Here is a 23,522-nt window from a genome sequence, read left to right on the forward strand (position 1 = left end):
ATACTACTACTGGGGGCACTACAAGGGGGGACTACTACTACTGGGGGCACTACAAGAGGGGGACTACTACTACTGGGGACTACTACTACTGGGGGCACTACAAGGGGAGGGACTACTACTACTGGCGGCACTACAAGGGGGGGACTACTACTGGGGACTATTACTGGGGGCACTACAAGGGGGGGGCTACTACTACTGGGGGCACTACAAGGGGGGGACTACTACTACTGGAGGCACTACAAGGTGGGGGGACTACTACTACTGGGGACTACTACTACTGGGGGCACTACAAGGGGGGAACTACTACTGGGGGCACTACAAGGGGGGACTACTACTAGGGGCACTACAAGGGGAGGGGACTACTACTAGGGGCACTGCATAGGGGGGAGGGGACTACTACTAGGGACACTACATAGTGGGGAGGGGACTACCACTGGGGGCACTGCATCGAGGGACCACTGCTGGGGGCTCTATATAAAGGGCAATACTGGGGGTACTGCATAGGAAGGAGACTACAACTGGGGCCACTATTTAAGGGGCACTGCATAAGGGTTACCACTATTGGGGGCACTGCATGGGGGTTGGACTGTTACTGGGGGCACTATATAAGGGGCACTGCATAGGGAGTACCACTATTCCACTATTGGGGGCACTATATAAGGGATTTACTACTCGGGGCACAAGGGGCACTGCTCAGGGGGGACCGCTACTGGGGGCACTGTATAAGGGGCACTGCATAGGGGGGATCACCACTGGGGGCATTACTGAAGGCCTGCATAAAGGGGTCCTCTCCTGGGGCACAGGGGGCACTGCATATGGGCACTACGATAGGGGGCTGTCCCTAATCTTTATTTTTACTTTACATTAGTCCCATATGGACCTGCCTCCTCCCTGGAACACGAGGGGGGGGGCACTGTAGCACGCACGTTCTTCGGGCACCCTGGCTACACGCTACTCCTCTGCCAGGGCCGCCTGCATGCATTTGCCCCCCAGACTAAAAGTTGCCAGCCAGCCCCTGACCCCTTGCGACCACTATAGTTGCGCCCATGTACTGGAGCACTTGGTTTCTTCAAGGTTCACTAAAAGGATTTCACAGGAATATCTGCCTGGTCCGCTTGTATAGACATGGAAATACGATAAATGTGTAACTAATGCATACACCAGTAGATGGCAACAGCATCGAAATTACACTTTAACATTTGTTTTACTAAAACTGAAGCCCCTCTAGAAAATACTTTGTCATGCAAAATATCCCAAATAGCTGTTTTAATTGCATCTTGCCTGTATGTAGGGTCTTTCAGTTGTTTATGTATGTTTTTCTCTTCACACATGAAATAAACAAATGTTCAGTGTAGGGAGAATGTGTTTCATAAAATAATAGAACAGTGGCTCTAAAACTCAGTCCTCGGTATACCCAAAACAGTTCATGTTTTCCAGGTCACATGTGGATCTTTGAAATGTGACAGTTGCTCATGCACCTGTGCACCTGCTAGGTGACCTGGAAAACATGAACTGTTTTGGGGTTCTGAGTACTGAGGGCCTGATTCAGAGCCGGACGCTCTGACCAGAGCGTTCGCTCTGAATCAGGGCCCTCCTACCTAAACTTGGAGCGGCCTCTTGGACGCTCGCATAGCTGTGGGTTACCACCCACAGCTTATGCGAGCGTCCATGATGATGGTCGCGATGGTCAAGACCATCGCTACCATCGGGCTTGCAACGAGACCCTGCGGTAGGGTCTCGGTGACCGCAAGCCTTGGAGTGATTTTGGCTCTATCAGAGCCAAGATCACTCCCACTGACATCACTAGTGATGTCAGTGGGGCCGGCTCCAGACGGTAGGCGTTCCCATGGGAACGCCTCCGTCTGGCAGCCACGCCCCCGGCACGCCCACCAAAGGGGGCGTGCTGTCAATCAACATCGACAGCATGCCCCCTTTGGTGCGAGACCTGGAGTGACGGCTTCTCCGTCGCTCCCCGGGTCTCGCGCATGCGCACGTCGGAGCTCCCTCCGTCGTGCACATGCGCACTAGGGCACCATCGACCCGCTTGCGAGCGCTCAGCGCTCGCGAGCGGGTCTGAATCAGGCCCTGAGTTTTAGAACCACTGCCATAGACCAATAAGGACCAAGGGGTCTATTTATCAAACAGTGAAAAGTGTGGAGAAGTGAACCAGTGGAGAAGTTGCCCATAAAAACCAATCAGCTTTGAAGTAGCATTTATCAAGAATAGTCTATAAAATAATAGGTAGGAGCTGATAGGTTGCTATGGGTAACTTCTCCACTGCTCCACTTCTCCACACTTTTCACTGCTTGATAAATAGACTCGCAAGTCTTGAAAGCTACATTACTTCCTAGGCTTTGATGATGTCACATAAAGTTTATCAAGAGCACAGTGAACTTGTTCCTGCCAGTATTGGGATATTCTCAATTTGGCTACCTCCTTTCAGACCTATAGACAGGTGTAATACATTATAAATGTAACAACTGTGTATGTTGTCTGCTTAGACATCCTTTGAATATGCAATTTTGTGTCAGTGATGGGTCCATTTTAATGACAAATGACAAATGAGTTTTGTGATATCCTTTTTTTTGTAGGATTTGACAGCCACAAAGTAAAATTATTATTGGTGTTAATAACATTTCCCTTTCACAGATATTGATGAGTGTGAGCTGTTTGGACAAGAGATCTGCAAAGAAGGAAAGTGCGTGAATACCCAGCCCAGCTATGAATGTTACTGCAAACATGGATACTATTACGATAACCGGTTACTGCAGTGCATGGGTGAGGAAAGACTGAGGACATGGGGTAGAGTTAATAATGTGGTCAGAGAGAGTAATCCATCTAGTAACAGACCTCCTCTCAGTATCACAGTGCTGTGTGAGTGCCTATTGTAGAGATGGAAACAATGACCTAGACAACAGATGCTTTCTAGTGCTTGGGCCTCATCCTTCTCTGCCTACCAAACTACCCCACACCTATACACATCTATGCTCTTACATAAACTCTGCTTTCCTTTCTCTAGTGATGACAAATTATAAGCAGTGCAACAGAAAACAAACTACCAGACTTGTACAATGCACTACACACTACAACTCCCAAATGCCTCCTTTTGGGCGGACAGTTCTGAGTTGCGTGGGGGGATGATGGTGGTGGGAATATTTTTAACTGGTGCATACTGTGGAGGAAGGTGCTTCTGGGCGTGGCGAAGCCACGCCACGCCAACTTTGCAGATCTCCCCCACTTTGCAGATCTCTGATGTTGGGAGGTATGTAACCAGCCTCTGCAAGTGCTGAAATACTTTTTTCCTTGGTAGAACAAAAGCTACAATAGTGTATTCTCCTGTTAGTGGAGAAACTTTCTTTGGCAGGGATTCTGGCTGAATCCCTGCACAGCCAGGGGAGAAGAAAACACTGAACCATGGGCTTCAGAATGGGGGGGGGGGCAAGGGGGCAGCTCACTCCCCAAAACATTTGAAGGCGTGGCGGCCGCGGACGTTCAGGGGCTGTATTTTATAGCAATAGGCTGCACAGCCCCTGCACCGCACGGAGGAGGATGTGTAATGTGCAGTCTGTAAGTTAAAAGACAGCACATTGCACATCCTGCTCTGTGCGATGCAGGTAAGAGGGAGGGAAAGGGGGGCCCAAAGGCATTGGAATGATTTTATGTTGACCGTCCCTACTTAAAATCGTACCTATGCCCCTGCACTGAACATATATTTGAGAAGAAGGGATTTAGATAACTCTATTTGGTTTGTTAGAAGTTAATACTAAATTCACATTCCAATTTGTGCACAATATAATAGTGTAGTAAAGTGACATTTACATAAGATATACATAAGATAAAATACATAAGATAAAATTGTGTAAAGATGCATTTACATAAAATAATGTAAAGATGCATTTACAATTCAAAAGTATAGACACCAATACAAAATAAAAGTACAAACTAAATTAAACACAAACATCAATTGTCTTCCCCTTTAAAATTAAATAGGAATCTTCTTTCGTGCAGCATTTGTGTGACCATGCCATTACTGTACTTTGCTTAAGCCTCCCCATCAGTTTAAGTCGTTTTGGTGAGGTACAGAAATCAGCATTGTATGCAAAAGAAAACACGCACACCTCCTGAGTCTTAGGGGTATATTTACTAAAGTGCAGGTTTTTAGAAGTGGAGATGTTGCCCATAGCAACCAAGATTCTATTTAACATATATCTAGCACCTTCTAGAAGATAATCGCTAGAATCTGATTGGTTGTTTTGAGCAACAACTCCACTTCGAAAAAAAAAAAACTAGCGCACGCAGGGGGGGTCTGGGTTCTGAGTACCCAGAAACCCCCCTGACAGACTGGAGAGCAGACACCATCTTTGTAAGCCCCGCCCCCTCGTGGCAAAAGGAGGCAGAGCCAATATTACATGATTTCATTAGAATCGCATAATTTGACTCCGTCCCCTCCCAATTGACCGGCGAATTGCAGAATTTTGTTACCAGGGGGAGGGGCCTAATGACATGGTGCCAGCCTGTCAGGTCCCAGCCTTATCAAGTCTACAGCCCACAGCTACCTACATACAGCTACCAATTACATCTACAATTTAGTTTTACAAATAAATATAGAGCTGTTCCCCACACTCGATCCTCAAGGCACCCTTGAGGAACGAGTCCAGGTTTTTAGGATATCCATACTTGAGCACATATGATTAAATCAAGATAACTGGGATTATTAATCCCCTGGGCTCACGCATGGATATCCTTAAAACCTGCACTATTAGGGTGCCTCATTGCTGGATTAACAGAATGGTTAAGGCAGTCCCTCAATGCAACCCACAGACAAGGGCTACATAATCGGTGTGAGGGGCACTGTGGCATAATATGAACTGGGGGTTCTATGTGGCATAATGTGAACTGTGGGCACCACAGTGTGTTCAACACATTTTGGTGATGGGAGCATTTACACATTATACTTTTTAATAACATTGCCAGTATATCATTTTGACATTTCTATTAGTAGGGCCTCCACAAACCTTAATCCGTCCATGGGATGCTTTGAGGGCTTGTAGTTGTTCAAAATCATTTATATAAGTGTAGACCACTCTTTATCTTGTTGCTGAGAATATATCTTTCACTCATTGCCTCACAGATGTGGATGAGTGCGTAGATGAGTCAAATTGCATTAATGGTCAGTGTATCAACACTCGAGGCTCTTTCTACTGCCGATGCCCCCTTCATATGCAATACCATGCCGAACACAAACGCTGCATGGCCGATCTGGGTAAGAATATGTTGTCCATTTTCTAACTTTCCATAGTCATCTCTGCCATACATTGAAATGCCATACCATTCAGCATTTTTCTTAAATTAAATGTGAATAATATCTAGTGCTCCCAAAAGTGTTTCTCAGCTGCTTTCTTTAAATCTAACAAAGATCATGTATAATAATAAAATAAGAAAGTGCTTATATAGGTGTAACTATTGTATGTATAGCCAGAGTGAAAAAGTGTTCTGAATACAATGTACCCTGTACATAGACAAACACAATTTAAAATGTTTATTGTCCCTTTATAGAAAAGTTTTGTTAGTGAAATCCACAACACTGATACGGTTTGGGAAGTAAGGGCCTGATTCAGAGCCGGACGCTCGCTCTGAATCAGGGCCCTCCTACATGAAAATGGAGCGTCCTCCTGGACGCTCGCATTGCTGTGGGTGACCACCCACAGCTTATGCGAGCGTCCATGATGATGGTCGCGATGGTCAAGACCATCGCAACCATCGGGCTTGCGACGGAGACTCTGCGGTAGGGTCTCGCATGCCGCAAGCCCTGGAGTGATTTTGGCTCTATCAGAGCCAAAATCACTCCCATTGACATCACTAGTGATGTCAGTGGGGCCGGCTTCAGACGGTAGGCGTTCCCATGGGAACGCCTCCGTCTGGCAGCCACGCCCCCGGCACGCCCACCAAAGGGTGTGTGCTGTCAATCAACATCGACAGCACGCCCCCTTTGGTGCGAGACCCGGAGCGACGGAGAGCCCGTCGCTAGCCGGGTCTCGTGCATGCGCACGACGGAGCTCCCTCCATCGTGCGCATGCGCAGTGGGGCAACATCGACCCGCTTACGAGCGTTCTGCGCTCGCGAGTGGGTCTGAATGACCCCCTAAGTGCCTTAGCTTGCCCTACCTTTACCTATTGGTAATTGCCAGGCTCCGGAGTGTGACCCCTCACTGCTGCTGGCTCCCCCTGGTAATGACAATAAGAAGGTTGATATCGGTGCTCAGGCGCTACTCCTGCTGGACTTATGTGCAGACAGGTCCCGTGTCCTCTCTCTCCCAATCACATGCAATGTGACGTCAGTGTGGATGGAATGAAAGTCCGTAGGCAAATAATCACCGACGTGTTTCGTCACTAATGTGTGACTTTTTTTCTTATTTGTTTTAAATTAAATATGTATTTTTTATATGTTAGGGTGTATTGGGTAAGTTCCAGATGACCAATGGGAGACTGAGATGTTGCAAACAAGTAAGCTTTTATTCCAGACTTGAAAAGGCAGTGCCAGTGTAATGGCTTTTTACACAAGGCAAACATTGGTTCAGGAACAACAATTCAGCTTACATGAGACAGCAGTTCAAACGAGCAAACTATTCACAGCACAGTCAGGGTTCAGGTTGTCCAGCATAGAGAGGGCTGCCAAAGGTGCAACCTCTCCCTCACATTCCCCTGACTAACTCATCTAACCAGGTTTTTAAACCTTAGCTGGTCTTAATTGAGGTGAGGGTGTGGTTCTTCCCTGGCTACAGTAGGTTAACCCTTGCCCCAGAATGTGGGCGAGTCCCACTCTGCTACATACCTCCCCCGTTAAAGGGCGAACCTAAATCGCCTGCAGCTGAAGCCCAAATTTCCAGCCCTGTTCGGTACAAAAAAAATACCCATTCAAATGTAGACTTCTTGGTCTGTGCTACACTTCAGAAGAAAAAAGGCTGGAGAGCCAGGTACCACATTGTCAGTCTTGCAATAGAATCCTTCATGGACTGCAACCATTTTAACGGTGCATGATCAGTAACCACGGTAAACCTGTCCCCACAAAGATAATATCTTAAAGACTCAAGAGCTCATTTTATAGCGAGGCATTCTTTTTCTATTATAGAATACCTAGTCTCTTGTGGGAACAACTTTCTACTAAAATATACTGTGGAATAGGGTGTTCAATGCCATTAAACTCATGACGTAAAACTGCCCCCCATCACAAGTGATGTCAGTGGGAGAGCTTTCGGCTCTATTTGAGCCGAAAGCTCTCTGGGGCTTGCGGCCACGAGACCCTACCACAAGGGTCTCGTCGCAAGCACGATGGTCGCGATGGTCTTGACCATCTTGGTCACCCACAGCTATGCGAGCGGCCAGGAGGCCGTTCTAAAAAAAAAAAAAATGGCCCTGATTCAGAGCGAGCGGTCTGTCAGAGCGACTGGCTCTGAATCAGGGCCTCTGTTTGTATGACAAAGAGCTTGGTAAAATCTGGGGACTTTATACAAAACAGGTTTCATTTTGGTGAACGCAGACTGACAGTCCCTAAACCACTCAAGTTTATTTGGGGCAAAATTTTTTAAACAATCTGTTAAGGGAGCTGCTAAGGTAGAAAATTGAGGCAAAAACCTCCTGTAATAGCCTGCCAAACCCAAGAAGGACCTTAATTATTTCCTGGTAATCGGAATTGGGGCATCAGCTAGTGCCTGTACTTTATTCACAAGGGGCTTCCGACACCCACTGACCACCACATACCCAAGTTCTTGGTTTTACTTTTACCTAGAACATATTTTTTCAAATTAGCAGTTAAACCTGCCTCTCACAAAGACTGAAGAACAGCCCTAAGCCTATTAACATGGGCATTCCAATGCTGACTATATATGACAATATCGTCCAAGTATGCTGAAGCATAGTTCTCATGAGGACGAAGCACCCGGTCCATTAACCTCTGAAAAGAGGCCAGGGCACCATGCAAGCCAAAAGGTATTGTTTTCTACTGAAAGAAGCCCAACGGAGTAGAAAAAGCAGTTTTCTTCCAAGCTTCCTCTGTCAACTCATTTTGCCAATATCCCTTTGTAAGATCAAGGGTAGAAATATATCTGAATGAACCTAATCTATCAAGCAGGTCATCGACCCTTGGCATTGGGTAGGCATCAAATTTGGAGACTGAATTAACTTTGTGGAAGTCTATGCAGAATCTTGTAGAACCATCTGGTTTCGGGACCAAGACGATGGGACTAGACGACTCCTCAATTACCCCTAACTTCAACATGTCTTGTACTTCCTTGATTACCTACTCTTGTTTTTCCCGTGGAAACCTATAGAGTCTTTGTCGAACTATTACCCCTGGTTGAGTTACAATGTCATGTAAGACTAAATTGGTCCTCCCTGGTTTATCAGAAAAAAACATCTGAGAACTCTTTAACAAGGATCCCTAAGGGAGGCCAGCTTGTCTGAATCCAAAGGTCCAAGGGGGGGAGAGACCCCACTGGACTGGGGAATCCGTGGACTAAGGTCACTATGGCCATTTCCAGGGTCTAGAGAAAGAGAGGGTGATCCTGCACCGAAAATAATTACATGCAAACAATTAAAAAATTAACAGTACTTATGTGTAGTGGGCGAAAACCACCCTAAGATACCATACAGTTGGTGGTGCTCCCTCGAGGGAAATGACAATGAAATCACAAAGGGTGTCCTTGCAAAGTGCAAAGACTAGAAAGTAAACTCTTTTGGGGGCACTCTTTTGTATTTGTTTTTGTTAAAATTTAACCTTTATTAAATATACATTAAAAAGTAAGATACTACATTTGTTTCCCTTTTTGTGTCTCAATAAAAATATATTTTTGATGCCAATTTCTACTCCTAGGGGTAAATTTACTAAGATTTGAGTTTGGTCGAGATGGCAATCTCGGGTGAGTTTAGGCATGTTTTTCATCTCGGTGAGTACACAGAACATATACTGCACATTGCACTATAGTGTCCTAAGTTCCCTGATGCTGTGCTATCTATAATTTTGAGGAAACAAAAGACTTTACATATATATAAGTGGAACATCATTTGGACATTACTGGGACATACTTAGAGACTATCCATAATAGGATGAACACCCAGCCTACAGATATTGCACCCAGTGTTATGGTGCGTACACACTACACTATATGCTCCCTGAGCGATATCGTGTAGTGTGTCCCCGGCAGGCTGTGCTCAATGTCGTTCATGACATTGAGCACAGCCGCTGAACGATATCATTAACAATATCGTTCAGCGCCGGGCTCTCTCCCCCATTCCCAAACATGCAGCAACCTGACAAGGTCGTCAGATTGTGCTGCATGTTCAGGCGATGGACAATGTCGGAAACGACCAGCGGGAGTGCGCATCGCTGGTCGTTTCCGACATGAAAGTGCACGATTTGTGCACGATTACTCAGCGATTGCACTATTACGATGTCGTAATCGTGCAGTCGCTCAGTAATATCGCCCAGTGTGTACCCACCATTAGTGTATATATCTAAGAACACCCTCCCTACAGTTTATTTTCAGGACTGAACTCTCTGTTACGTCATATGACATTCATTGGGTGATAATATTATTGAAATAACTGCACAGACACACAAACACTAAATCTTATTAACACGATTCTTAATACTCTGGAGCGCTTGGACACATATTTTATTCACAAATTTGTAGCAGAGGGGTTGGGATACCCCTAATGTGACCAGCAGCTATGGGTAAAACTAGTACCTTAGTTGTGCCTACCTATATATTTACCCATGTTTTTCATTTCGCAAAATTTACTACAGACAATCTTGGGTGAGTTTGGGAGAGATTTCTCTGTTTTCACTGGTAAAACTCGGGTAAAATCGCAAACTTGAATCAACTCGCCATCGGGTAAACTCGGAAGTACTTTTCATGAAAAAGATGCAACTGGGGAATTTACCAAGAAACGAGATTACAATCTTGGGTGAGATTGTAGCAAACTCCCTGATAAATTGAAGTTTCAAACACTCCACCTCCTGAGCTGCGAGTTTTGCTGAAACATACACAGATCAGTGTGATTTGTGTATGTTTCTGCATGTAAACATTATCTAAAAGGTTCATTTAAAAAACAAATTACATAGGGTCGCCTCCCAAAAGCATAACCAGCCCTGGGCTGCTCAGCCAGTCATGGTTCCTAACATTACGGGGAAAAAAACGAGTAGGGTTCCCCAGTAATTTAGGAACCATCACCTGGCTGCAGGCCAGTGCTGGTTTTAAATATAGGGGGTAAAAATGCATAGGGGTCCCCCTATATTTAAAACCAGCAGCGGACCCAAACCGATCAGGGTGTAATGCCACAGCCAGAAGACCCTATCACTGGATCTTCACGGCCAAAGCATTAACACCCCAAGCTGGTCAGCCCAAGCCGGGGATCTCAGGGGAGGTGGGGACCCCCTAAGAAGGAAAGCTTAGGCTGAAGCCCAGGGCTCTTCCCCGCACCCCTGGGCTGTGGGTTTGGTGGTATTAATGGTGGAAATAGTTAAAAACTATTGTATTTTACAATAGAACTACAGGTGCCAGCATGCCTGCCCTTTGGCACTTGTGGACTAACAAGTGCCAGCAAGCGGCCGGCACCCGTACCCCAACTGTAAAATATTTAGTTAAAAAACAGTATACACACACCGTCTAAAGTACAACTTTATTACATTCACATACCTCTCACACATACTTACCTGCTGCTAGATATTCATGTCCACTTCTCCTGTAGAATCCGCGGGTGCACCTGTAAAACAGATCCCATACTCACCTACATCCTGGCACTGCTCTCCGTAGCATCCCCGGGTCTTGGCAAAAAAACTAACTGAGTGAACCGGACCAGACACTTCCAGGATTCTGACTGCTCAGTGTGAACTGTCAAAAGCCACCAGCCAATCAGGGGCCGCTAACTGGCTCTGGCTCCACGTGCGAACTGTCAGGAGCTGAAGCCAATGTAGGTGAATGTAATAAAGTTATACTTTAGATGGTGTGTGTGTACTGTGGGCCTGATTCAGACCCGGACGCTATTTGCGGCCGCTCGCTGGTTAAAAGGGGCTGGCTATTTAAATCATGTGCTCGCACTGCGTTGCGTAAAGCTGCCCACTAAGTAATAGTGAGCGGCCGCACTATGCGCTCGCACCTGTATAAAGACGCCCCTTTGCCACTCGCAACACACGTCATCTCCGGCAGTTGTAGGATTAATCGGGAACATCGAGAGCCATCGGAGCTGCTCGCATCGCTTGTGGTAGCCTTTTCCCACCACAACATTGCGAGCAGTTCAGGCTAAAATACAACCCAGTCACGTGTGTAATGACGCTACTTTGCTAATTATGCACACCCATTAAATGCCATTCTAACGGTGGGGCACGCCTGCGTTCACACATCCACACCCCCGTTTACAAGCACCTTCCCCTGTTACCACCCACAAACGGTCAGCGCTACAAGCGCGGTGCAGCTGTGTCACACAGACACAGACTGCCCGCGGCCCACATGGCGCTGCGGACCGGGGGGCACATGGCACCCTGCCCCCCAGCCCAGCCCGCCACTGCTTGTGGCTATAAGCAAATTAAGGTAATCAATACCATTAGCCACAAGCTTCTTATGCACAGGAACGTTCACAAAATAATTATGTGAAATAAAATGATAACTAATTCGCACAGACTCTCAATTGTATGATCACAATAGAATAATAGGTCAGATATTCCAGTAGTTCACCAGCAGGGAATCTCACACGGGCAACATCCAAATTGTAGAATTTATACCATTAACCCTTGAGAGTTGGGTTGGTTTAGACAATTATACACCTTTCTATCTGTCAGGGTAATCTCCCACTTGTTCTTGTAGTTTCCACACAACAGATATTAAAATAGTTATAGGTATCACTGTATTTAGCATTTAAGGGTCAGTGTGAATTCGCATTTTAGCAAGGAAACAGATTAATCAGCATGTATTATACCCTTCACAGCCTGGTGTGGTTATGTTTCAAACAGCATATCCTGAAAATATATACCTACAAGACAATTTATAGTACCATATTCTGTCAGAAAACATGCACTGCACTTTAAAAAGAAGGGGGGTACTCAGATCCAGCTAGCTGGCATAACTTGTATGTTCATTCTAATCACAACTTATAACAAATTGATAGTGTGGTTATAGAGAACAACCTACACACTTTGTGTTTTTCAATAAAATATAGGTATATCAAGAAAACATGCAATGCATTTCAAAAGTATTTCTTTTAGTACAAGTTGGACATTATATCTGGCGTGTTTGTCCTTAATTACAGTGACAGAATTTATGGTACCATATTCTGTCAGAAAACATGCATTGCACTTCATGCATCTCAAATCCAGCTGGACGGCATAAATTGTCTGTTAATTTCTAATCACAACATATGCCCCAGGCCGGCTCTACCATTAGGCAGCTGCCTAGGGCACCATGGATCTGGGGGGCACCACAAAATTAAGGATGTCTCTGAGAGAGGTATCCTTCTTGTACTTAATGTAGGTGGCGGCTCTGGAACCATTAAGACGCCACCTTTACACTTTCACCTGAGGGGCTAAAAAGTGAGTATTAATGTGGCGGTGGGGGGGCAATAGGTTGAAGTTTTGTCTAGAGTGCCAAAAAACCTTGCACCGGCCCTGTATATGCCAGATTAACAATATGGTTATGGAGAGCAACCTACACACTTTGAGTTGTTAAATAACATATAGTTATATCAGAAAACATGCACTGCATTCAAAAGCATTCCTTTTAATCCACATTAGACATCATATCTGATATGTGTGATACCTTAATCATATAACAGAACTACGGTATGGTTATAAATCACAAGATAATATTTTCACACATTTGGCATTTTCAATTATTTAACCAATATGTCCCACCAAATAACAGCCTGGCGCTAATAAACTACAATTGAATAATAGACCACAGCTGCAAACACCTATGGGTCTGTGCAAACCAAATAAAAGATCACCTGGATGATCCCAAACAAAGATAATACACTGATGGTGTTGCGCTAATTGCGCTAATTGGATTTGTAATTACAAATAAATACTTAACGTGGCATGAAACTTTCATAAAGCTTCATGTAGTGGAGCGAAGCTAGTTAGAGGATTTTCATCACAGTCGTTTTGCTGACTTTGGATACCCGTTTATTTCCGCGGAAAGCAATAAGCGCTACACATTGCAGTCATGGTGCCCGCTGGCTGGATTCAAGATGGTGAGAGATAACCAGGCGGTCATGTGTTGACCATATTACAGCCTCAGGATTTCCCCATCAGAGGATAACCTTGTCCATTGGCCAGGCGGTAGGTGAGACCAATAACCGCTACAACTCTTCAGGATATACAGGTGGATTATATGTGCGCTTCGAATTAGCATGGAGGCCGTGTTTCCTAAATAACATTGTATTGTTTACACCTTTGGAAAACATTCCAGCGCTACCCCTTGCCAAACCCGTAGGTAAAATCAAAGGGGTTATTAGGACTCTCATATGTGGACTTTGATCGGGTGAGAACTGCCAGATTAAGATTGGTCACAGTTTACATGCAATATACAATTTTTTTTAGATTTTTATGTTTTCTTTAGTAAACCTGTCAGTTACGCAGGTTTCTATTAGGAATCAAGAGGTTCCATGGTAATATATGATAGTCTGTACAGACTTTTACAATATTAATGTGATTGTTATATATCATTTGTATACCATTACTGATATGCTTATTGTGTATTTATTAAATTCATGGTAGATTTATTTGGTGTCGAATTCATTTCGCCACGTTAAGTATTTATTTGTAATTACAAATCCAATTAGCGCAACACCATCAGTGTATTATTTTCAACTATTTGTCAACCATACCTCCACCAAACAATAATAAGTGAGAGGTTAATATTTTTTATACTTAACTCTGAGTATAAGAGTAGAAATTGTCATCAAAAATATCTTTTTATTGAGACACAAAAAGGGAAACAAATGTAGTATCTTACTTTTTAATGTATATTTAATAAAAGTTAAATGTTAACAAAAACAAATACAGAAGAGTGCCCCCAAAAAGAGGTTACTTTTTAGTCTATGCACTTTGCAGGGACACCCTTTGTGATTTCATTACCAGGGTCTACAAAAAAACCTCTTGGTGCTTTCATGCTTTCAACAGGTTAACATGGTAGATCTGCCTACATCTACGGGAGTCAGGTTGAGAGACCTCATAATTTACTTTGCCAACCTTTCTAATTACTTCAAATGACCCTTGCCACTTTGCTAGTAATTTGCTGAGTAGGCAACAACAAAAGGACTTTATTTCCAGGTGAAAAAACTTGAGTTCGGGCACTACGGTTATGGAAACATTTTTTAACCTACTGGGCATTTGCTAAATTTTCCCGAGCCAAATGACCTAGTAGGTCCATGCGATTATGCATCTTGACCACATATTGATGGGTGCTTTCACTCTCTATTGGTTGTTCTTCTCATTTTTCTCACAGAAGGTTGAGAACACCCCGCGGCTTCCTCCCACAAAGAATCTCAAAAGGGGCAAAGCCAGTAGAATTCCTTGATTGCAAAAAACAAATAGGGTAGAAGTTTATCCCACATTTTTTCTGTCTCTATAAACTTCTTTAACATAGACTTTAGTGTACTGTTGAATCTTTCGACTAAGCCATATGTTTGAGGATGATATACTGAGGTACTGACAGATTTAATATTTAACAACTTTAACACACGCTGCTTTAATGTGGACATAAAGTTTGTCCCTTGGTCGGTAAAAATTTCTTCACGGAAACCAACCCTGGAAAACAGCTTATATAACTTAGGGCCTGATTCAGACCCACTCGCAAGCGGCTGTCCGCTCGCAAGTGGGTCGATGGTGTGCACTGCGCATGCGCACGACGGAGGGAGCTCCGTCGTGCGCATGCGCCAGACGCGACGAGCGAAGGACTTTCCTTCACTCGTTGTGTCTGATCAAAGGGGGCGTGCTGTCGATGTTGATTGACAGCACGCCCCCTTTGGTGGGCGTGCCGGGGGCGTGCCTCCCAGACGGGGGCGTTCCCAAGGGAACGCCTACCATCAGAAGCCGGCCCACTGACATCACTAGTGATGTCAGTGGGAGTGATTTTGGCTCTGATAGAGCCAAAATCACTCCGGGCCTTGCGGTTGAGAAACTCAACCTCAGGCTCCGGCTCGCAGTGGCAATGGTTGCGAAGGTCAAGACCATCGCGGCCATCAACCTGCATGCTCGTATAGGCTGTGGGTGGTGACCCACAGCTATACGAGCATCCAGGAGGACGCTCCATAATTATGGAGGACGGCCCTCATTCAGAGCGTGCGCTCTGCTCAGAGTGTCCGGCTCTGAATGAGGGCCTTAGTCACTACCTGTTTGACTGTAATGACCCTTAATGTAAATGCCTACAGATAACGGATGGCATAGTCAACCACTACTAAAATGGATTTATAGCCTTTAGACGGTGGTTCAATTGGACCTACTAAATCAACCCCTATTTTTTCAAAGGGGACCACTACAATTGCAAGAGGGATGAGTGGGGCAGGAGACTGACGGTTCACTGCTGTCTTTTGAGACTCTGAGCAAGTAGAATAAAACAGAGGTTATGCTCTCCACCATCTTATCCCATCCCAAGTGACCACCCCAAGGAATTGCATGGGCTAAAACCAGAACCTGCCTTTTGAAAGGGCCTGGAAACAACTGTTGTATCACCTCCCCCGTTTATTTGTGCTGGTCTAAATGATATAAAACCTCTCTAATACCCGTTTCAGACATAGTGAGATACCCAGGTTTTTTCCATGGCTTGGCCAAATTACCCGGGTCTCCCTTATGTCTGAAAGGCACATGTTCCCGGGTCGGCACCCATACTACTGACCAGGGCCTAGCACATACATACTCTACTTCCCTCTGACCTGCGCTGCTGGAATGGATGGAGCCGTCGGGAGCACCGGGTCCTCGTTGCTGCTGCAGTAGTGCACTGCAGTTTATGCTAATCCGGTGCCACTGTGAGCCAATGAGAAGCCGCTACTTGGCAGCTTCTCATTGCTGGCTGCCGCGAGCCCCGTGATTGGCTGGCGGCTGCGAGCCCCGTGATGGGCTGGCGGCCGCGAGCCCCGTGATTGGCTGGTGGCCGTGAGCCCCGTGAATGGCTGGCAGCTGCGAGCCCTGTGATTGGCTGGCTGGCAGCCAGTGCGTGCTGCTTACAGTGCAGCCGGGACCGGATGCTTTATCCCAGCTACATGCCAGTGTCACAGCTGCCGCCGATCGAGATGTGTCCCCTGCGGGACACATGTCTACACATTGCCGCTGTTGTTCCAGCGCTGGGATCCCATACTAGACCCCAGCACTGGGGCATTTTCTACTGCGGTTAAAATGAAGAGGGGCCGGGAATTGGCGGTATGTTATACCGCCGTATACCACCCCACTTCAACCACTGGATGAGATAGCAAAGTAATATATGATATGTGAAATGGGTGCCAAGCAAAAGGGAAGAGATAGTGGAGTCCCCGCATATTAGGACTCGGCCCATTAATGTTGAGTGCTATTGGAGAAATTCAATCTGAAGTTATATATCTCTCTAAATTTGAGTAAAGTGGTCATCAAGTTCCGAACCAGTGACTCCAGTCATATAACAGAAATCAGAGGAGAGGGCATCCCTGTCTAGTGCCATATGAGATGGTAAAAGTGTCAGAGGGAGCCATTTGTTCTAATCTTAACTGAAGGAAATTTGTATAATGTTAATATCCTGTTGAAGCATGTTGAACCCAGTCCCATGTTCTCCAGGACCTGAAGCTGTATTATAAAGCTACAGTCTAATTGCTGCTGCTATTTGAATTCTGCTGGTCCAAAAATTAGCATCATCCAAATTGAAATAACAGCTGGGTTGTTCACATGCAGTCTTTTGCATTACTGGCCCTGTCTTTCATTTTGAGATATCTGAAATGCTTTTATAGCATTCATGTTACATGGAGATGGAGATACACTACTGTGACTATGGCAGCAATATCTGAGCTTGTGTTTGTGGATATGGACATATTTGGCCAACCATTGATGGTTAAGTATTCAAGTTTCCTTGGTATTTGAATTTCCTTTGCTTCCTCTATTCAGAACAGGTTAATACTTCCTGAATTTTACTTTTCGGATAATGAATAAGAAACATCCATCTTCATCTCCTACAATTTGTATTTTGAGATTTCCAAATATAAATAAAAATTCTTCAGTGTTTTGATTGCTAGCTTCTTGCTAATAAAATTTTAGCCCACCATCCATGTAAACCAAGACATTTATCAATCTATACTTTTTTTTTGCTTACTGTGTATACCAAGATCTACATTGCTCCTAATAAATTCTCCAAGCTAGGTGACTGTGTTACTGTGTTAACCGTCTCATTACATGCTCAAGATGTTTAAGGCCATAAATCACTTTGTGAAGCTTGCACACTGGGGCTTGGATAAGCACATACGCCTTCCAGCCAAATATTCTCAGATGGCCTATGAGGTGTAAACATTATCAATTTTTTTACAGGTGATTTGGTAAGTAGGTTGCTGTGATTAATACTGTTCCCCATCTCTTCCATTATCAGTTCATAGGGGCGCATTTATCAAACAATTCAGATGTTTCTGGATGAAATGAAGTGTCGCTGGAATGTAACACGAGAGAAAGTAGGATCTATCGGAAATATATCCTGCTTTCTAGTCGCCAGCCTTAGCATTAGCCTCATCTGAAGAGATTAGCCAATGCCTGCAAGATCCAAAAAGTTACATTTTGCAGAACTTGTTACACACCATCCCATGGGGACAGTATGCAAAAGTGCAGAATGGCCGCTGTATGCCTCTGCCTGATTGACAGGCAGAGGCATTTATGGGGGTGGGGCGGGGACATATGGCGTTCCCAAAAATGGGGGCGTAGGCCCCGATTTCCGGGAGTGGCAAGGTGCATGTCCACAGATCCTGAGTAAATGCACCCATACACTAGTTGTCAGATTCTGCGATGGGATTGGAAACGCTGTTTCGCCAATCGGAAATGCCAACCGCCGGCCATCGATGTTCTGTGATCCGTTGGAGGATCAGTGAAATTATTAGAGATGTGCGCCAACCCCCGTTGTCAGGACTGCGACTATTTCAGTACATAAAGATAGGTTACTTTTTCCAAAGTTCCTTTCTGGTCATTGGAGGAGCTATCCTGCTTGCTGGCGTTCTTCACATACAGGGAATAGAGAGTTAAAGTGATCATCTGTTTCCAAGGTGTTGTCAGGTTGTGGGATTCCTAGATTGCTCATTATTTCAAACCTGATTCCATTTGGGTCACATGTTCTGAACTTCCTATGGATCACAGACCTCTAGTATAAAGCCTGTTACTAACTGTATCTCAGTGTCTGTGCAACGTTACTTTTAGGTCTTTCTTGGACTCCTGCCAGATCCCTGCTGTGCCTGTGGGTTGCTGTGGACTTTGCTATATCTCTGCTCATGTTCCAGCTTAACTTCTGATGCCAGTTACCAGCCGCACTACAGAGCTCAGCATAGCCATTGCCTAAGTATTGCTTTCTGCTCCACTGCTGTGGTTTCACCTTTTGCTGCACTATTTACTTTGCCTGTTGCCTCTCGTTCCTGTGGACATCAAACCCACCTTCTTACAGTTGTCAACTCCACCGTTACAGTTATCATCACCGCATCGCGGGGCTCAACCCCGTTCTGGATTCTAGTCACACCGCAGGGCTCAACCTTGTTCCGGAACCACACCGCCGCTTCACAGGGCTCAACCCTGCTTCAACCTTCATTGCATCACGGGGTTTAACCCCGCACCGGATTCTAGTTACACCGCAGGGCCCAACCCTGTTCCGGAACTACATCGCTTCACAGGGCTCAACCCTGCTTCAACCTCATCGCATCACAGGGCTCAACCCTGCTCCAATATCACTGCATCACAGGGCTCAACCCTGCTCGGACCTCACCGCATCACAGGGCTCAACCCTGGTCCGTCCTCACCGCATTACAGGGCTCAACCCTGCTTCAACCTCATCACATCACAGGGCTCAACCCTGCTCCGATCTCACTGCATCATAGGGCTCAACCCTGCTCCCTCACCGTATCACAGGGCTCAACCCTGCTCTGACCTCATCACATCACAGGGCTCAACCCTGCTTCGACCTCATCGCATCACAGGGCTCAACCCTGCTCCGACCTCACCGATTCACAGGGCTCAACCCTGCTTCAAACTCATCGCATCACAGGGCTCAACTCTGCTCCGATCTCACTGCATCACAGGGCTCAACCCTGCTCCGACCTCACCATATCACAGGGCTCAACCCTGCTCCGACCTCATCGCATCACAGGGCTCAACCCTGCTTTTACCTCATCGCATCACAGGGCTCAACCTTGCTTCAACCTCACAGCATCACAGGGCTCAACCCTGCTCCGTCTTTCACCGCATCACAGGGCTCACTCTGCTCCTGATCTCCATCACTACAGGGTTCCACCCAGGTGAAGCTCCTCTATACCATCCTGAGGTGTTAGCCTCATACTGGACTCTGGGTTCCCTACCATATTAACTTTTCTGTGTTAAAGACTATATGGGGGGGTTTTCTCCTATACTCATTATTGCTTATGTGAACCTCAGTGTTGTTGAGACTTTATGTGAGACATTGCTATTATATTTCTCCTGTGAATAAATTCTATTTACTTTCATTCTGTACTATCGAGATTTCATGAAAAGGTCATTCCTAAAGCCACCCTAGTTTATTGTGCCTAGTAGGCCTGCCTCCTACCAGGAGCCTCAAGTGTCGGCAGCCGTGATACCCGTGTTTTGGTTTTGGATCTGGATTAGGTTTTGCCAAAACCGACCCTTGCATGTTTTGGTTTTGGATCTGTATTTTATAAAATCACATAATTTGGGCCAATTTTTGTTCCTTCAATATTATTAACCTCAATAACATTTATTTTCAGTCAATTTTGACCACCTCACAGCTCACAATATTGATTTTTTTCATCTAGTTTAGGGCCAAAAGGTTGCATCCAGCTAGCTTGCTGACTAAGCTAAGCAACAGCAGTGGGTGGCACTAACATGTGGCAGTTCAGCTTCCAACATGGCACAGAGTGGCATTGCAGTAGTAGACAGGATGGCAGTTTAATAAACTATACGACCCCAGGAATTTTAAAAACCAAGAATGTTTTCCTTAACTAGGTCAGAGGCCCAACAGAGTTGGAATATGTTTATGAACTGAAGACAGGGAAAGGATGGAAGGATTGATCAGTTTTTAATTTATTTATTTTAATGTTTTGATTCTTAAAAAAATGTATGAGAGCAGATCAATCTAGGATCAAATTCTTCAGTTCCTCAATGACATATTTGATCTGGAGGAGGTTTTTTAATTTTTTATACATCTAATAAAAATGAGGTGGCCTTGCTTGTGGATGTGCTGCAAGAACATACTGTAAACAGAAGTTTACTAGTTTGTAGTTGTTAGGGATAATGGGACCAAGACTTGCTGTTTACATCAGAGGAAAGTAGCCTGTAGTTCTCCGGCTGAACTAGAGCTCCTAGCATTTGTGAAGTTATCTGTCAACAACAGGTGGCACGCTTCAGGTTACCTCAGCCTGCTTTACGCACTGTGTGTAACATGGAAATATATATGTATGTGACCAATATACACAACTAATTTTTGTATTAAACGTATTTACACTTTATTGCACACATCCTGGCAGGAAGATACTCTGTGCTGCTGCTCATTTTTGCCCACCCCATCAACTTGGTGGTTCTGAATTTTCTTTAAAAAATGAAAGGGGGCATGCAGGAGATGCTGTCTGTGGCCATTACAATTTCTGGACATTCATAAACCATAACATTTAAAATATCAGATGGCAATGCCCCAAACAGCACATAATGCAAAGAAAAGAGGTGCAAGATGGAATTTTCCTTGGACCCTCCCATCCACCCTTATGTTGTATATATGAAAAAGGACATTTGCAGTTCAGCAAACCAATCACTTCAACGACAGGGACTGCCACTTATGGCTAAAATTATTGGTTTGTTTGGACCCCCACAAAACAAGCTGCCAATGCGCAGTGGACATTGGTGGCAATGATCCCATACACAAACTGGTGTTACATTTACAACATAGGTAAGATCAGATGACGTCATCGTCTCATCATCCCCATCAGTGTGTACATCCTCTTATTCACACAATATTAATTAGTCCCCCCTGGAATCCACCATTACAGGCGCCTTTGTATTTTTTGGCTTAAGTGCTGTTAAAGGTCTTCCTCGTGGAATTTGTAATTCATTTTGATGAACATCATCTTTTCCACATTTTGAGGAAGTAATCTCCTACGCCGATCACTGACAAGGTTCCCGACTGCGCTGGAGGGTGGGCAACTTAAGTAAAGCAAAGCCTGTTTGTGTAAGGGACTCCAAATTGCCTCTTTTTCCTGCCAGTAGTGAAATTAACTGTCTGACATGCCTATTTGGATGCTATCCCTAATATAATGGTAACCGTATCAGACAAAGTGACGGTAGACTTGTCACTAATTGTAGGCAGTTCTTTCCGACCCAACCAGATGTCATTAGGTTTTGCTGACTGATCTGCATCACCACCAACAGTGGGTCTCTTAGGAAAATTTAGTTTTTTCCTGGTAGCCGCAGAAACTGAAGGAGGAGATGCTGCCGTGTCATGTGCTGCTTGAGCTGACAATTTTTTCACCAACAGCTCTTTGCATCTTTTCAGATTTATGTCCGGCGGAAAGAAAGACACAAGATATGACTTAAACCTAGGATCAAGTATGGTCGCTAAAATATAGTGATCTGATTTCAAGAGATTTACGACCCTTGGATCCTGGTGAAGCGAATGAAGGGCTTGATCCACAAGTCCGACATACTTAGCAGAATCACTCAGTTTCAGCTCCTACTTCAGTTTCTCCAGCTGCTTTTGCAAAAGTCTGATTAGGGGAATGACCTGATTCAAGCTGGCAATGTCTGAACTAACTTCACATGTGGCAAGTTCAAAGGGTTTGAGAACCTTGCACAATACGGAAATTATTCTCCACTGCGCTTGACTAAGGTGCATTCCCGCTCCTTTCCCTATGTCATAGGCCATTGTGTAGCCTTGGATGGCCTTTTGCTGATCCTCCATCCGCCGAAGCATATAGAGGGTAGAATTCCACTTAGTTACTACCTCTTGCTTCAGCTGATGGCAGGGCAAATTCAACAGTACTTGCTGATGCTGCAATCTTCGACACGCAGTTGCTGAATATCAAAAATGTCCTGAAAACTTTCAGGCCACCGAGAGCATCTCCTGCCTTCCATGTCATTTTAAAAAAATTATGCACCACCAAATTAATTGTGTGAGCAAAACATAGGACGTGTTCGAAATTGCCCAGATGTAATGTTCACACAATATTGGTGGAATTGTCAGAAATCACAAATCCCGAGGAGAGTCCAAGTGGGGTAAGCCATTTTGCAATGATTTCCCTAAGTTTTTCTAAGAGGTTCTCAGCGGTATGCCTTTTAGTGAAACCGGTGACCCACAGAGTATCCTGCCTCTGAATGAACTGGCATTTGTTAGATGCTGCTGTTACTGTTTGCACTGTTGGAGGCAATACACCTATCCAGTGGGCTGTCACAGTCATGCAATCTTTAGTTTGCTCTGTCCCACTTGTACACATATCTGTGGTTAAGTGGACAGTGGGCACAATGGCATTTCAGAGGACACTAATAAGGTGTTTTTACTTTTTAATGTCTTTGTACAGACTAGGAAATGCTATTCTAGTGAAGTGGAATCTAGAAGGGACATGGTAATGGGGACACAGGAACTACCATGGGCAATTGTTGCCTGATTTACACAAACAACACCCTCATCATCCTTGTTAGCGCCAACTACAGAAATATCCTCCTCATCCTTCTGGTGCAATTCCACAGAAGCATCCTCGATTTCTACTTCAGCATGTTGACTTCTGCTGCTTATCCCCATATTTGCAGAGGGCACACAAACGGTGGAAGGAGGATCCACTTCAAGTACAGTATTAGAAAGGTCAGGCTCACACATGGCAACCACGGACACACTTAGACTCTCCTCGGGGATCTGTGACTTTTTTGAGCACACAGTTGGTTCATGTGCCTTAGCGATTTTTTTTTTGTGCAGATTCACAAATACATGGACAAAAAAACTGTGGTCTGGCCGGCAGTGTCACCAAACAATAATAGCGCAGCTAAGTTGCTAACGCACACACACAAAAAAGCACTTTTATTTTTTTTTACACTGGGGATTATCACCCCTGAATGAGACAGCAGCCTCTTGATGAACAACACAGACAGACAGCACCCCTTCTTTATGCACAACAAAGCATCCCTGCTGAGTGTGGGCAGACCACCTGCAGAGTCACAAATACGTGGACGATAAAAAGCGGTCTTGCCGGCAGTGTCACCAAACAAAAAGAGCACAGCTAAGTTGCTAACGCACAAAAAAAAACTTTTTTTTTTAACACTGGGGAAGAGCACCCCTGATTGACAGAGCACCCCCCCTT

General features: G+C 45.0%; 1 protein-coding gene across 2 annotated transcripts in view; it reads left to right on the plus strand.

Moving 5' to 3' along the window:
- LTBP3 (latent transforming growth factor beta binding protein 3) overlaps positions 1 to 23,522 on the plus strand; it is a 210,874-nt gene that overhangs the window by 142,157 nt on the left and 45,195 nt on the right. For both annotated transcript variants that reach the window (XM_088442533.1, XM_088442534.1), the window contains 2 exons: positions 2,650 to 2,778; positions 5,132 to 5,263. In XM_088442533.1, the coding sequence (XP_088298659.1) occupies positions 2,650 to 2,778; positions 5,132 to 5,263 (261 nt within the window). The remainder of the gene's footprint in view (positions 1 to 2,649; positions 2,779 to 5,131; positions 5,264 to 23,522) is intronic.

Source organism: Taudactylus pleione, unplaced genomic scaffold, assembly GCF_031769625.1.
Source record: "Taudactylus pleione unplaced genomic scaffold, aTauple2 ptg000313l, whole genome shotgun sequence".
NCBI classification, from domain to species: Eukaryota; Metazoa; Chordata; class Amphibia; order Anura; family Myobatrachidae; genus Taudactylus; species Taudactylus pleione.